We start from the raw sequence: 13,536 nt of genomic DNA, 5'->3' as shown, positions 1-13,536 counted from the left end.
CTTGGCTGCCCTTTTATTAGACACCAGTGGGATCACCTGACTATAGTTGGAGAGGGTGGGAGCTACAACATGGAGCTGGTCACTGCTCTTGTAGAACTATAACAAACAAGGGAAAGTTGTGCTCACCACTAGTTTTTAAAATCATTAGGCGGGGGTGCAATGAGGGTGTGACCACAAAATACATATAGACAAATACAAGATTCCTCTGCAATCAACCCATTATCAATATATTTAAGTCTCTGTCTTAAATATATTGATAATGGGTTGAGTGCAGAGGAATCTTGTATTTGTCTATATGTATTTTGTGGTCACACCCTCATTGCACCCCCGCCTAATGATTTTAAAAACTAGTGGTGAGCACAACACAGCCAGCACTCACAATAATGAAAATAATGTGCCTGGGTGCAGCATCAATAAATAAACTCTATATCCAGCAAATAAGATCCGTACTCTCAGGTCTCAAAAATAATAAAAATCATAAAAATAAGTGATTGAACAATACATTTTTATTATTTTTAAGACCTGAGAGTGGGGATCTTATTCGATATATATATATATATATATATATATATATATATATATATAATATGTGTGTGTGTATAAGTAAAAGGCCAGCACACATTTATGCGTGGGCTGCTTTGATTTTTTTTGCCAGGGCTGATTTTTACTCCCAGTCCGGCCCTGGTGGGAGCTGCCATATGATTAAAGAACGAGGACAATGTATGCTGTGTGCACAGAATATTCCTTCTCTTTATATTTCCCTGATACACATGAGTAGAAGATATGAGTATGCTTTCGTTCTCATTCTGAAAGTTATAGTTTTATAAGAGCATGTACCAAGTGCAGGGTAGGGTGCAAAACAGGTGCAAACCACCATGTGTGATTCAGACAAACCATTTAAAGGAAAAGTAACATCAAAAAATGTGTATAAAAGTAATAAAAATATAATGCAATGTTTCCCTGCACTGGTAAATCTGCTGTGTTTGCTTCAAAAACACAGCTATTGTTTATATAAATAAGCTGCTGTGTAGCAATGGGGGCAGCCATTCAAAGGCCAAAAGGCTCAGGTTACACAGCAGATAAGCTCTGTAGAACACAATGGTGTTATCCGTTATTATGGTCGGACTGGCCCGGTGGGCCCTGGCCCTCATCGGCCCCCGCCAGGCCAGACCCAATCCCAATTTCCTTACCCTACAAGAAAAAACAATTTGCGACGTTGCGAAGCACCGTGCGCGCATGCGCACCGCGTGGCTCCATTTGCACATGAGCGCCACGCGGCTCTGTTTGTTCATGCATGCCACACAGTGTGGCAGTAGTGGTACCAGGGGGTCCAGAGGGGGGACTGGGGCCCATTGGGACTGTCTGTTCTCCGTTATTTAACCTGTGCCATACAGCCTTTTTTCAATTTCCCCCATTGCTACACAGCAGCTTGCTTATATGAACTTTAGTTTCTGAAGCAAACACATCGATTTTACCAGTGCAGGGCAACACTACATGATATTTTCATTACTTTAATTTTTTGGTGTTACTGTTCCTTTAAGGAGTGCCAGTGGTTGGCAGTAAAAGTGGCTGCCTAGGAGGCAACAGGGTGGGGGGTCAGCTTGGAGGGGGGTTGAGAGTTAGTGGGGGTGCCTGGTAGTGGCCATATTGTACATTGTGAACAAGCACTAAGGGGTGTGTTTTTTTTTTACCCATTTGTGCTCCTGCATTTGCAGCAGGTACATAAGTAAATGACACCTGGGTCCTTTTGTTTCTGTTAAGCACGTGGCTCTCTCTCACACATACTAATACATATAAATATGCAGATTAATATTGCTTTTTATAAACATTGTATTTTAACCAATTCTGTGCACTTTGATTGACTTTTATTCTACTTGTAGTTGTGTGCTAACTGGTCCCATATCCCTGCAGCTAGCTATAGGTGTATATGGTATGGGGCAGGCCAAGGTGATATTTATGTTTTTGTCAGCCCTAATTCAGGGTGGGGTTATTCCAGTTCTGTGTTGACAGTTTATAAATATACCTTAATCAGAGCATCAGTGACACTGGAACGGCAGCATAAAAAGGTAAGAGTCTCAGGTCTATGGAAAGAAAGCATTTAGTGGGAGGCAGGGGGAGGGTTCGTTTCAATGCAAAAATGGCACATGGTAGTTTTTGGAACAGACATATACAGATATATTCACAGTGGTGTAACTAGATGTTACTGGGCCCACAGAAAATTGATTTTAAGTCCCCCAAAATATCCAGAGGTTGTCCTGTTTTACCAATATATATTAAAATTGCGGGCATCATGGGGGCCCGTGTACCTCCTGGCCCCCCTAGCAGACCAAAGGGTCTGCTTCCTCTGTAGTTAGACCCCGGTAAAAACAGATAAATAGGCAGATAAATACTGTACATGAGCACTGGATGCATATAATGAAATTATAGACATTATTTCTGTTGCTGGGTAACGACACATGAGAATTTTGATTGCTGCAATTTTTCAAATTTCTGCCAAAAATCAGACATCAGTAGCAATTATTTATTTTTTTTACCCATAATTCTATCTTAAACTGAATTAGTTTACGTGATGACTTTTATTATTGAATGAAGGCAAAATATTCTGCATTAAATAGAACAATATATTTAAAGAATTTTTATTCTTGGAGAGAAAAAAAAGCTCCAAATGGCAAAGGTTAGCAGAGACAAATTGCTTACAACCTGTAACTATAATACAAAAAACATTAGTCTGGATTTCACTTGCTACATGGAACTTCTTTGTGCTGCAGTAGCTGCTGGGTGTGCAGCCTTTATTGTTACCTCCCTCCTAGCAAAGTACTTTTTAGTGCTATTTTTACAAGGAATTATCATACGGAATGCACCAAAGTGCTTATGTGTCTTTACCAAGTGGCATAACTATTGGAGCCCAGGCATTGCAGGTCACTCACAGGTTCCCCTGCAGAGGAGACAGACCTGCCCCCACGGCCACAAGGTCTGCTTCTTCTGTAGTTACACCACTGCAGAATGTGTCACTAGTAGACTAAGGTTCAGATTGTTTCATCATTTCTTTCCTTGATGAGGAACGGCAGAAGCGCCCCTGGTGGGATGAGAGAATTTAAGATGATGTCACAATGGGCATTCACAGTTTGGAATAGAATTAAGATGCTCCTGCTATCTGACTATGTAAGTCAGCAGTCTCTTCTCTAGCTCTGCATAATGGTTCACCATGCTGTATTGCACCGATGCGGTCTTAGATTCGATTCCAACCATGGAATTATCTGCAAGGAGTGTGTATGTTCTCCCCGTGAATTAGTGAGTGTAACCAAGAGAGCAGGTGTTTTTCCCCAAGTCCTGAAACCAATGGCGTAACTAGATGTTACTGGACCTCACCTCACATAAAATTCATGTTAGGGCCCCCTAAATATCCAGAGGTTGTCCTGTTTTACCAATATATGTTGAAATTGCTTATTAATTAGATCCTCATGGGGCCCACTATACATCCTGACCTGAGCCTCCCTGCAGCCACAGGGTCTGCTTCTTCTTCTGTAGTTACACCCCTGATTGGGGACAAAGAATAAGATGCTTGGTAGATTAGATATAATAGTCATCCTCAACCTGTGGACCTCCAGCTATTGCTGAACTACAAAGTGTGGTTTATTTCTGTTCATTCCACTTCTCTTTTTAACATAAATTAAGGGAACAGTAGAGCCTGGGACGACTCCTCTTGTTGGACAAAGGGACAGATTGTACCCAAACCTGCACAATGGGGACCACTGTGAAGTCCAGGCAACCGTTCATTGTAATGCAAGATTTTATAGCTGGCAGACACAAAATAATCGCTGGTTCCATGGGTGAGTTTCTGGATGGGGATCAAACCCGTGGTCGTATTCTGGACCTCCCTGCTCAACCTGAAGTTCCACTGAAGAAGAACCCATTAAAGATGCTGGGGAAGAGAGATTCAAGCTTTCTGTATGCCATTGGTTTACCAGTGCGGCGCCTTAATCTACTGGCCAATGCAAAGTTGTTTCAGTCTGTGTGCAACTTGCAGATCAGTGATGTTGTGAGAGTCCGGTGCCAGGGATTTGCCGCTGTGGGTGTGACCACTGGCTTTTGGGAGCAATCTAACAGGTCGGAACTGAGCGACTTTACTAAGCTGCTGATTGAAGTGGAATTGCTGGTGAGTGAGAATATACTGTATATGGTACAGAGAAGGATTGCCCACCCTGTCCCATTTTCCTAATGATATTGAGAAAATAGTATGAATTTAAATCATTAAAGCTAATTTCTAATCAGGGTTAGTTTTACTTTTTCTTGTTAATTGGTAATTTTATATTATATAGCTTTGTTACATAATAGTCAGCTTTGCATGCACCTGTTGCAGGTTGGGGAATACAGTGGTGAAGAACCAAACATGTTAAAGGTCAACGCAGGGGAAATCCTATCTGTCAGTTCCAACATACAGTTCCAGCCATATTCTAGTGACATAAAGCCCAGCTTTAGTTCTGAAGGTGAGTAAATTGATTGGTGTATTGATTGTGTGCCCTTAATGGGCAAAAAAGGTGGTACTATTAATGCACAAGGTTCTGTATCTAATCTTGTGGACAATAGCCATAGGTAGAAGATGTTCTGACCACTAAACCCCCCCGAGCCCTTTCTTCTGGGTGTTGACACAGTGGCTCCACTAACTAATAACAGGATGTGCATGCCCAAATTACCATAGAAACAGGGAAAATGGGGGCCCTGGCAGCACACTGCCCATTGCATAGGAGCCCAGAATGTGAAGGTGGTAAGGGGGTGGGTGAATTGGAATTTGTGCCTGAGACTTAGGGCTGTTTAGGGAGTTTTCTAATGGAAAACCTTCTGTGGTAACCTCCTCCCTTAATAAACTCCAACAAACATAGAATGACGTTTAGTTTTCTTTACTGACTTACATAACCATTTGTAAACCACATTGCCCTACCAAATGTTGCTATCATTAGTTAAATGACTTATTGCCACCAATAGTCTTGTGTCTTGTCATTGTTTTTGTTTAGATATTGATTTAAAGGACATCCCACCCATTCGTGAATGTGATGTTCTAGAGAAGATGGTTGGCCAGAGAAGAGGAATTCAAGGACATCACAACTCTTGCTATTTGGACACGACCCTCTTTAGGTAAGGTCTTCTCTGGCACCATGATGCGTGGTTCCCAATACAATACTTTATTTTGTAAACATCTCAGATTTTTCCTCTACAGCATTTTTACCTTTTCCTCCATTCTGGATCATATCCTACATTCTGCAGATGTTTGTGATGCTCAGGTGCAGCGCATCCTGAGGCAGGATATTGTTAACCCACTTAGAAGGTGAGCTTGTGTTGGATGCTCTTTTGCTGAGGTTATGCCGATAAAGTCATTTACTACTGCTGTTTTCATAGTGATGAAACGTTAGATGATGGAATAGTCAGTTAACTTGTCCTTTAAGCCATGGCACACTAGCTCTGCTCACAATTGTGATCAGAATGCTCACGATTCACTCTGGGCCTCTTCATTAGGAAGAACCACTTATAGCTGATATTCAAGGAGGAATGGGATGCTCCCATTACTCCCAATAGGAAGTGACTCATGACAAGCCACAGTGATTTTCATTATCACTACACTGTGATGTCATTAAATTACCTTTTTTTTAAGCATATATATATATATATATATATATATATATATATATATATATATATACATAGGCTATGGAACTCTGGTAAATACAATACTGGTCGCAATTTCCTAAATGGAGAAACATAAATGGAGTCAGTTATGGTTCTCGGGATGCAGGTGCAGGGTTGCTAAGAGTCACAAAAGCAAGCCCCTTGTGGAATGCAGGTTACACAAACCAGAGCCTGTCCAGAAAGGGGTTAGTGGTCTAATTAGCAGACAAATGAACAAGGCTGCTTCACCTCCTAACAAGAGAAGTAAAAAAAATGTTTCAGGGGAATAAAGTGTGCAGGTGCAACAAATGGAAGCCACATGAGCCATTTGTTTTTGCACTTTGCAAACTGCCTTCCTTGTTGCCGTCCATTTCGGCCATGTGACTGCAGCACTGACTGTATTCATGAGGGGCAGGCAGTATTAGAAACGTAGGACTCTCTCTTTCCTCCCCCCACGTCATTCATACAAAAGGCAGTGGCAGATGCAGGTCATAATTCAGGGCCCTGTACTTACCATCATTCCCTATGGTAGGTGATAAGGAGAGGGCTGACCTGTGCCTGCCGACGCTGTACTATACACCTCGCACTTGATTTTTTATCAATGACCCTTTTGGTGCTATAATCCTGTATTAAATTATTTGGGGGACTGTGTCCAGCAGCATGGTAAAAGCCTCCTATAAAATATCCTGATTTTTTCCAGGAATGGTTTTGTTCAAGCTGACAATGTTATGAAACTCAGGAAGTTACTTCGATGTGAAACCTTTGTCACTGAAGAGAAAGGTTTGTCTTTAATATAATCTAATATTTAATATAATAATAATAAAAGGTTGATTCACAAATTGTGTGTTTATGTGACAAATAAATACATGAATTTGTTATGTCCTGCAATGATAAGTGAGCGAGTGGCATTATCTATTGCAGATCCAGAGGAATTCCTTAACGCCTTATTACATGAGGTTCTAGCCGTGGATCCACTGCTGAAAATCAGGTATAACTTTTAAATATCAGAAGAAGAAAAGATAGAGCGAAAAGAAGAGAAGAGGAAAGATGGCAGTGAGAGGTAGAGGGACACGACAGAGGGGAGAGAGATGAGAGTTAAATGTAAAGAAAGTGGAGAGAAATATTGATAAAAGTAAACAAATAAAGGAGGGAAAGTAAGGACAGCGGCTATGGCCAGGTGACTGCGATTGGTTGGTACATGCAGTGGAGCTACAGTAGGCGAATGGATTTAATTGGTATAGGTATAATGAGACAATAGGATGATAAAGGAAAAATATATATAGCCAAACTGTGTGCAGATGAAGAGGAATAGTTGGTGTGTACACATGGTGGGGCTATGGGCAGATGAATGGAATTAGTTGACGTGGTAGGTTCACACATTCATGATGTTCCAGATGCAATAACAAGACCCACGAGTGTAACTGCTATCAAATCATTGTGGAGAGCGACAGTGCCCTGAAAGTGCCTACTGTGCAGACCTTGATGGAAAGATCGTTTCAATCCTGCGGGGACCTGAAGTTTGACCAGGTGGTGCCTCATTCTAAAATATCCCAGCATTCACTGAGGGTAAAACTGCACGGGAGATTTTGATTCGATTTTGGGGGTCAGATTTTATCTGATCTTGCCATGCAACACCACGCAACAGCATGAGATTTGTAGGAAGCAAGAAATCTGGTGCCACTATAGCTAGAATGTAAAGTCGGATTACATAGTCGGATGGAGAAGTTTGTTCATGGGTCTACATCCGATAGTCACTGACTGTATTTCAGTGGAAAAACATTTCAGTCAGACAGCATCAGATTTTATGTCGTTGGATGAAGACGGGTGTGAGGTGGAACATTTTTCATGTAGTCAGGGGCGATCCGCCAATGAGGCGAGCTGAGGCGCTCGCCTCAGGCGGCATCGCCAGCTAGGTTTCCAGGGGCGGCAAAAAGCCGCTCCTGGTGCCTTTAAGAGCCGAATTTCCGGTTTTTGAACCGGAAATTCGGCTTTACTAGGGCGAGAGAGCGCAATTGCGCTCTCCGCACTAGCGTTGCTGCCTCCCCCCCGGAAATCGAATCGGGCTGGGAGGGCGGCATTACTGGAGCCGCCTCAGGCGGCAATGCATACAGAAACGGCGCTGCATGTAGTTTACACATCAGATTTTGACCCATGCGACTACATCAGACTTGTAGGATGCATTTTGTCTCCCTGACATCACCCTACAAAATCTCCCGTGGAGTTTAACCCACAAGCTTGCCTCAGTGGGTCACCCTTTAGTGCTTAGTGGGACGGTTAGGCTCTGTTACTTACAGCTGTCACCCTAAAGTGGAATGGACATACTCCGTCACTAACACTTGCCTACAGTCTGTGGAGGAAAGGTAAACACCATGTCACAGCTACTGGGGGGGGGGAGTAATAACTTCTAGCTTCTAGTCCACCAACTAACTCTGTTCTGCTTTTGTAGTATGGCTACACTTAATTATTTTTGTTTCTTTAAAGGTTCCTTCCTGCCTCATTCTGCAGATGCCACGGTTTGGGAAGACATTCAAAACGTTCCCTTTTATTTTCCCCTCCATGGACCTAGACATCACTAAAATGCTCTATCAAAGTAATTAGAACACAATGGGGGTTATGTAATAAAAGGCACTAAGTTTGCCCTGGTGCAGTAACCCATAGCAACCAATCAGCAGGTAGCATTTACTGGTCACCTGTTTAAAAGGAGACATCTTATTGGTGTCTATGGGTTATTGCTCCTGGGCAAACATTATGCCATTTATTACATTTGGGGGTATGTGACGTAATTGTACAGTCCTGTCTCCTTGGGAGAAACTGATATCATTGTGTTGGAAACTATAATATTGAATAGATAAAAGTGTTTTTTTGTAGTGATTTTTTTTTCTGCTTTAGGGGTGTGTTTGCTGGTAGTCGTGTGACTATACTGTAGTTCCTTCCTATTATTCACCGGCCCTGTCATGTCTGGGATCCCGTCTCTTTTTATTATAAAACAATAGATTTAAAAGATTCCAGTGATCATCTGTGACAAGGGTTAAGATGGATAGAAAAGTGCCCAAGGCCAATAGAATTTGAACCCTTAAGGTGGCCATAGACGCAGAGATCCACTCGTTTGGCGATTTCGCCAAATGAGCGGATCTCTCCCTGATGTGCCCACATTGAGGTGGGCGATATCAGGCTGATCTGATCATGGGCCCTAGGGCCCAACGATCGGATCAGAATGGATCCGATATGGCGGGTAGATTGCGGGACCGCATAAACCACAGATTCGGCCGCAATCTGACAGGATTTTTTAGCCTGCCAGATCGAGATCTGGCTGACTTTCGGACAGATATCGATTGGGGACGCCCGTTGGATGGACCCACACACAGGTCAATAAGCTGCCAAATCAGTCTTAAACCTAAGATGAGTCTATGAATGATTACATTTAGGAATTGCTCTTACACTAAATTAGCCTGGAAGGGCCTTAATATATTTAAAAAAAACTGTATGTTAGGAACCATTGATTTCTTCCTGTTTTTGGTCGGATGGCTTACTACGAGAGTGTAATGCCATTATTGCTCACCCATTCCATATTATTTCTCCAGGAAGCCAAGTTTGCTGTAAATGTCAGGAGCCAGCAGATTACAGGTGTTCTCAGTGCTTTGCAGACCCTCTAACAACAGATGGACAAATCTGCCAGTACTGCCATCTGTGTGAGACACAGGTAAACCATTGACTAAACCACTAACTTATAAATCAAAGCTCACTTTAGTTAATAGAACATTCCTTTCTAGAGGCAATACAACAATGTTCTATGCTGATAATAAGCTACACCTTTATACTTCACTGTATGCTTAAGAGAAATATATAGAATATAACTACTATATTGTTGTTCATTCATAGAACAAAACTGCTATATTGTTGTTGTTGGGGTTGCTCATCTTTTTAACTCTTAGGGGCAGATTTATCAAAGGTCAAGGTGAATTTTCGAATGAAAAAAAATTCAAATTTCGAGCTATTTTTTTGTGTAAATTCGATAGAAATTTTAAAAAAATTAGACCATTCGCCATCTAAAACCTGCCAAATTGCTGGTTTAGCCTATGGGGGACATTCTAGAACCTATTTGGAGTCAATTGGTGAAAAATCTAAGTTTTTTTTTGGGAAAACTTTGAATCAAATTCAATCAAATACGCTATTCCTTCGATTTGTACAATTGGAATTCAGCCAATTACGGACCTATTCGATCGAAAACGGACCTATTCAACCAAAAAAAAAAACTTTGACTTCATTTTGGTTGGTCTTTTTGAATTCGAATTTGAAATTTGACCCTTGATAAATATGCTCTTTAGTATTTTGTAGAGAGTGATATTCTGAGACAATTTGCAATTGTTTTTCATTTTTATTATTTGTGGTTTTTGAGTTATTTAGTGTTTTATTCAGCAGTCCGCAGTTTCGGCAATTTGGTAGCTAGGGTCCAAATGACCTTAATAACCAGGCATTGATTTGAATAAAAGACTAGAATTTGTATAGGAGAGGGCTTGAGTAGAAACATTAGTAATAAAAAGTAGCAATAACAAACAATACATTTGTAGCCTTATAGAGCATTTGTTTTTTTATGGGGCTCGTTACCCCCATTTGAAAATTGGAAAGAGTCAGAAGAAAGCAAGTAAATAAAAAACTATAAAAATAAATAAATAATGAAGACCAGTTGAAAAGTTGCTTAGAAATGTCTATTCTATAACATACTAAGGGGAAGATTTATCAAAGGGTCGAATTTCAAGTTTATGGGAGTTTCTAAAAACTCCCATCAACTTCCATAAACTCTAAAAAAAAACGACCAATCGAAACTTATAAAAAAAACTCATTTTTTAAAAATGGGTGAATAGGATCGAGCTGCAAACTCAAATCAATTTCGTTTCAAGTTTTTTCATCGAAAAAAAACAAAAACAAAAAAAAACAAAAATAATTTTTTTTAAAAAAGTCCACCAAACGACTCGAAATTGATTGTAGGAGGTCCCCATAGGCTAAAACACAAATTCGGCAGGTTTTAGATGGCAAATAATCTAATTTGAATTCTTAAAAGGACAGTACATGATAAATTCCGAATTTCAATTTTTTTTTAAACTCAAATCGAATTGGGACTATTCCCTAGTCAAATTACACTAAAATAAGCTTGAAATTAGAATTTAAAAATTCAAATTTTGAATTCGACCCTTGGTAAATCTGCCCCTTAAAGTTAACTTTATGTTAACTTTAAGTTAAATTTATGACACTCCAACTATGGAACTGCATTTCTATAAGTTTGGGGCAAAATTATGAATTGAGATTGCAATAATTGAAAATACATAGGTTCTCGATCCAAATTCTGACAGATGCCAAGAAGCAGAGGATTCTGGGAGAATGCTGGTTCTCTGCGGACTAGTAGAAAATGGTGGTTATTGCCTTCACCTTTGTACCATAAGACATTTATGCTTTTTCCCTCTTTCCCCATCAACAGATTCACAAGCAACTAAAGGATCACCACCCGAGAAGGCTGGATGTACAAAATATAAGCTTTGCTTCAGCTGTAAGGCTAGAGCTGTTGGCGGTTCTATGCATCAGAACAAGCCATTTCATATCTTTTGTTAAATACGGATCTGGGAAGAATTCATGGGTGTTCTTTGACAGTATGGCTAGCAGAATAGGTAGGTCAAACTGAAACAACTCCATGGCATATTTATTCTAAAAAAAAAAAGCATAATTTATCTGCATGTTTGTATGAATTAAGGCATTAACCATACACAGGCCTATCTGGTAGGTTATCAAACATACAGATGAGGGGCAACACAAGGTATGGCCCCTTCCTCATCGATCAGTGCACCATGCACTTGCCAACATGGTGGCCATACTGTGTGCGGCAGATGAGTACATAAATATAGGTCAGGATCGATACAGGTACATATTTCATCTGTATATGTATGACCACCTTTAAAGGAACAGTAACACCAAAACATTAGTGTTTTAAAGTAATGAAAATATCATGTAGTGTTGCCCTGCACTGGTAAACCTGTTTGCTTCAGAAACACTACTATAGTTCATATTAACAGGCTGCTGTGTAGCAATGGTGGCAAAAGCTATATGGCACAGGTTAAATATTGGATAACAGATAACACCATTGTGTTCTACAGAGCTTATCTGCTGTTTAACCTGAGCCTGGTTTGAATGGCTGCCCCCATTGCTACACAGCAGATTATTTATATAAAAAATAATGGTGTTTCTGAAGCAAACACAGCAGTTTTACCAATGCAGAGTAACACTGCATTCAATTTTTATTACTTTGAAACAATTTTATTTTTTGATTTTACTGTTCCTTTAATGTGAGCGAGTGCTATCATACAGCTTCTTTTTCCAAAGCAAAATTAAACGACAGGAGACTGCACTTGCTAAGGGCAGTAACAATTAATGGTCATTACTTGTAAAGGTTACTTGAATGGAAAGGTTACTTGACTTAAACAATTACTTCCCAGTTACTTGAATGGAAGACACATGACCCAACCCTAACCCACCTCTCACCCAGCCGACCCCGGACTTGGCCTGCCGTGATTATTTATATAGCCGTCTTTATAAATAAATTGGCTGTTTGGCACAGGACAGGGAAGAATGAAGGGCCTGCATGTCTCGAACTAACAAAAACAATTTGTTCTTACACAGACGCAGGCAGTGGTGAAAATATTCCAGTGGTCCGAGCCTGCCCACAGATAGGGAATTATTTGGGCATGACAGAGGAAGAGTTCGCCAGTGTGGATCTAACAAAAATGGACGACTTGAGTAAACGCTTCTTTTTTGACGTCTACATGTGCATCTATCAGTTTTCAGAGCCCAGCACGTAAAAAAGCTGATGGACAGCACAATACTAGGAACTGTAGTAAACCAGCAGGTGTGAATCACTAATGTAAAGGGAAAATAAACCTTTTTTTAAGTTATGAAGACTACATCATATAAAAGAATATTAAAAAAAAACATTCACATATAGTCCCTGTGATTTCTGATCTTACCAGTTGCTCAGGAATTTTAAGTAAGATGAATAAAAATCAGCCTTAATTTAATCTAATAATCAGTAAGGAGAGAATCGGTATTCATGTAAGAGCTTTTCTCATGGTTGGGTAAAGCGCAGGTCAACCGTAATACGATCGCCACCCAGATTAATTAGAGGGCTCGCCAGTTATTCTCTTCTTAAATCCACATTATAAGCAGTTAGTTTAACCTCTTCCAATGCCACTGCGCAACAGTTAAGGATGGTTTGTCTAATCTTCCCATAACCACAAGGGCTGCTGATCTATGGAGATATCATAGCAACACAAACATGGACATCAGTTGTTAGTCTTCAAAATAATTTCAATTATATTGTATCAACTTTCTAACTAGTTGTTCCTGTATTGTCCTCTACTCTAGACCAGTGGCCCCCAAACTGGTGGTGGTCCTCTACTGGGCTTTGGCCAATTATAGTTTACAGTTTAGTAGTGGTTAAGGGCAATGGCACACTAATTATAACGGCATTTTACTGAGGCAGGGGATGCAAAAAAAAACATTATTAATCATTCCTGATTACCTGGAATTGTGAATGCGGGAATATGGCATAGCATCAGAGCAAGAATAGTCTAACAAGCGAGTCTAGTGGAGCTATGAAATGTCTGGGATTACATCTAGGTTATCAAGAATGTATGACCAAAATAATAACAGGATCATGCAGTCCCAGATTATATAAATAAGAGGCTTGTTGCCCGTGGCAAGCATTAAGGGGCAGATTTATCAAGGGTCGAAATTAAAATTAGAATTTTCATTTTTTATGTTTTATGTTAAGTTCTGGGATCAATTTTGAGTTGTTTGAAGCCTTCCTGTCCTGACATTTGAGAAAAAAAC

General features: G+C 40.3%; 1 protein-coding gene across 1 annotated transcript; it reads left to right on the top strand.

Moving 5' to 3' along the window:
- Positions 1–3,597: 3,597 nt before the first annotated feature.
- LOC108701060 (ubiquitin carboxyl-terminal hydrolase CYLD) lies at positions 3,598–12,639 on the top strand. The gene is made up of 11 exons (XM_018235205.2): positions 3,598–4,156; positions 4,361–4,487; positions 5,013–5,133; positions 5,216–5,323; positions 6,362–6,441; positions 6,583–6,649; positions 7,056–7,188; positions 8,143–8,251; positions 9,243–9,361; positions 11,135–11,321; positions 12,328–12,639. Exons 1-11 carry the CDS (start codon positions 3,743–3,745, stop codon positions 12,504–12,506), a joined length of 1,644 nt encoding a protein of 547 aa, XP_018090694.1. The 5' UTR covers positions 3,598–3,742; the 3' UTR covers positions 12,507–12,639.
- Positions 12,640–13,536: the final 897 nt, after the last annotated feature.

This window comes from Xenopus laevis, chromosome 9_10L (assembly GCF_017654675.1).
Source record: "Xenopus laevis strain J_2021 chromosome 9_10L, Xenopus_laevis_v10.1, whole genome shotgun sequence".
Taxonomy (NCBI): Eukaryota; Metazoa; Chordata; class Amphibia; order Anura; family Pipidae; genus Xenopus; species Xenopus laevis.
Note: the sequence above shows the minus strand (reverse complement) of the source record. Positions and strands in the feature narration are given on the sequence as shown.

Coding starts and splice junctions, on each gene's coding strand:
- LOC108701060 (XM_018235205.2), top strand. CDS start 3,743: ATGGGGACCACTGTGAAGTCCAGGCAACCGTTCATTGTAATGCAAGAT. Junction 5,324..6,361: donor ATTGTTAACCCACTTAGAAG/GTGAGCTTGTGT, acceptor GATTTTTTCCAG/GAATGGTTTTGTTCAAGCTG. Junction 9,362..11,134: donor GCCATCTGTGTGAGACACAG/GTAAACCATTGA, acceptor CCCCATCAACAG/ATTCACAAGCAACTAAAGGA.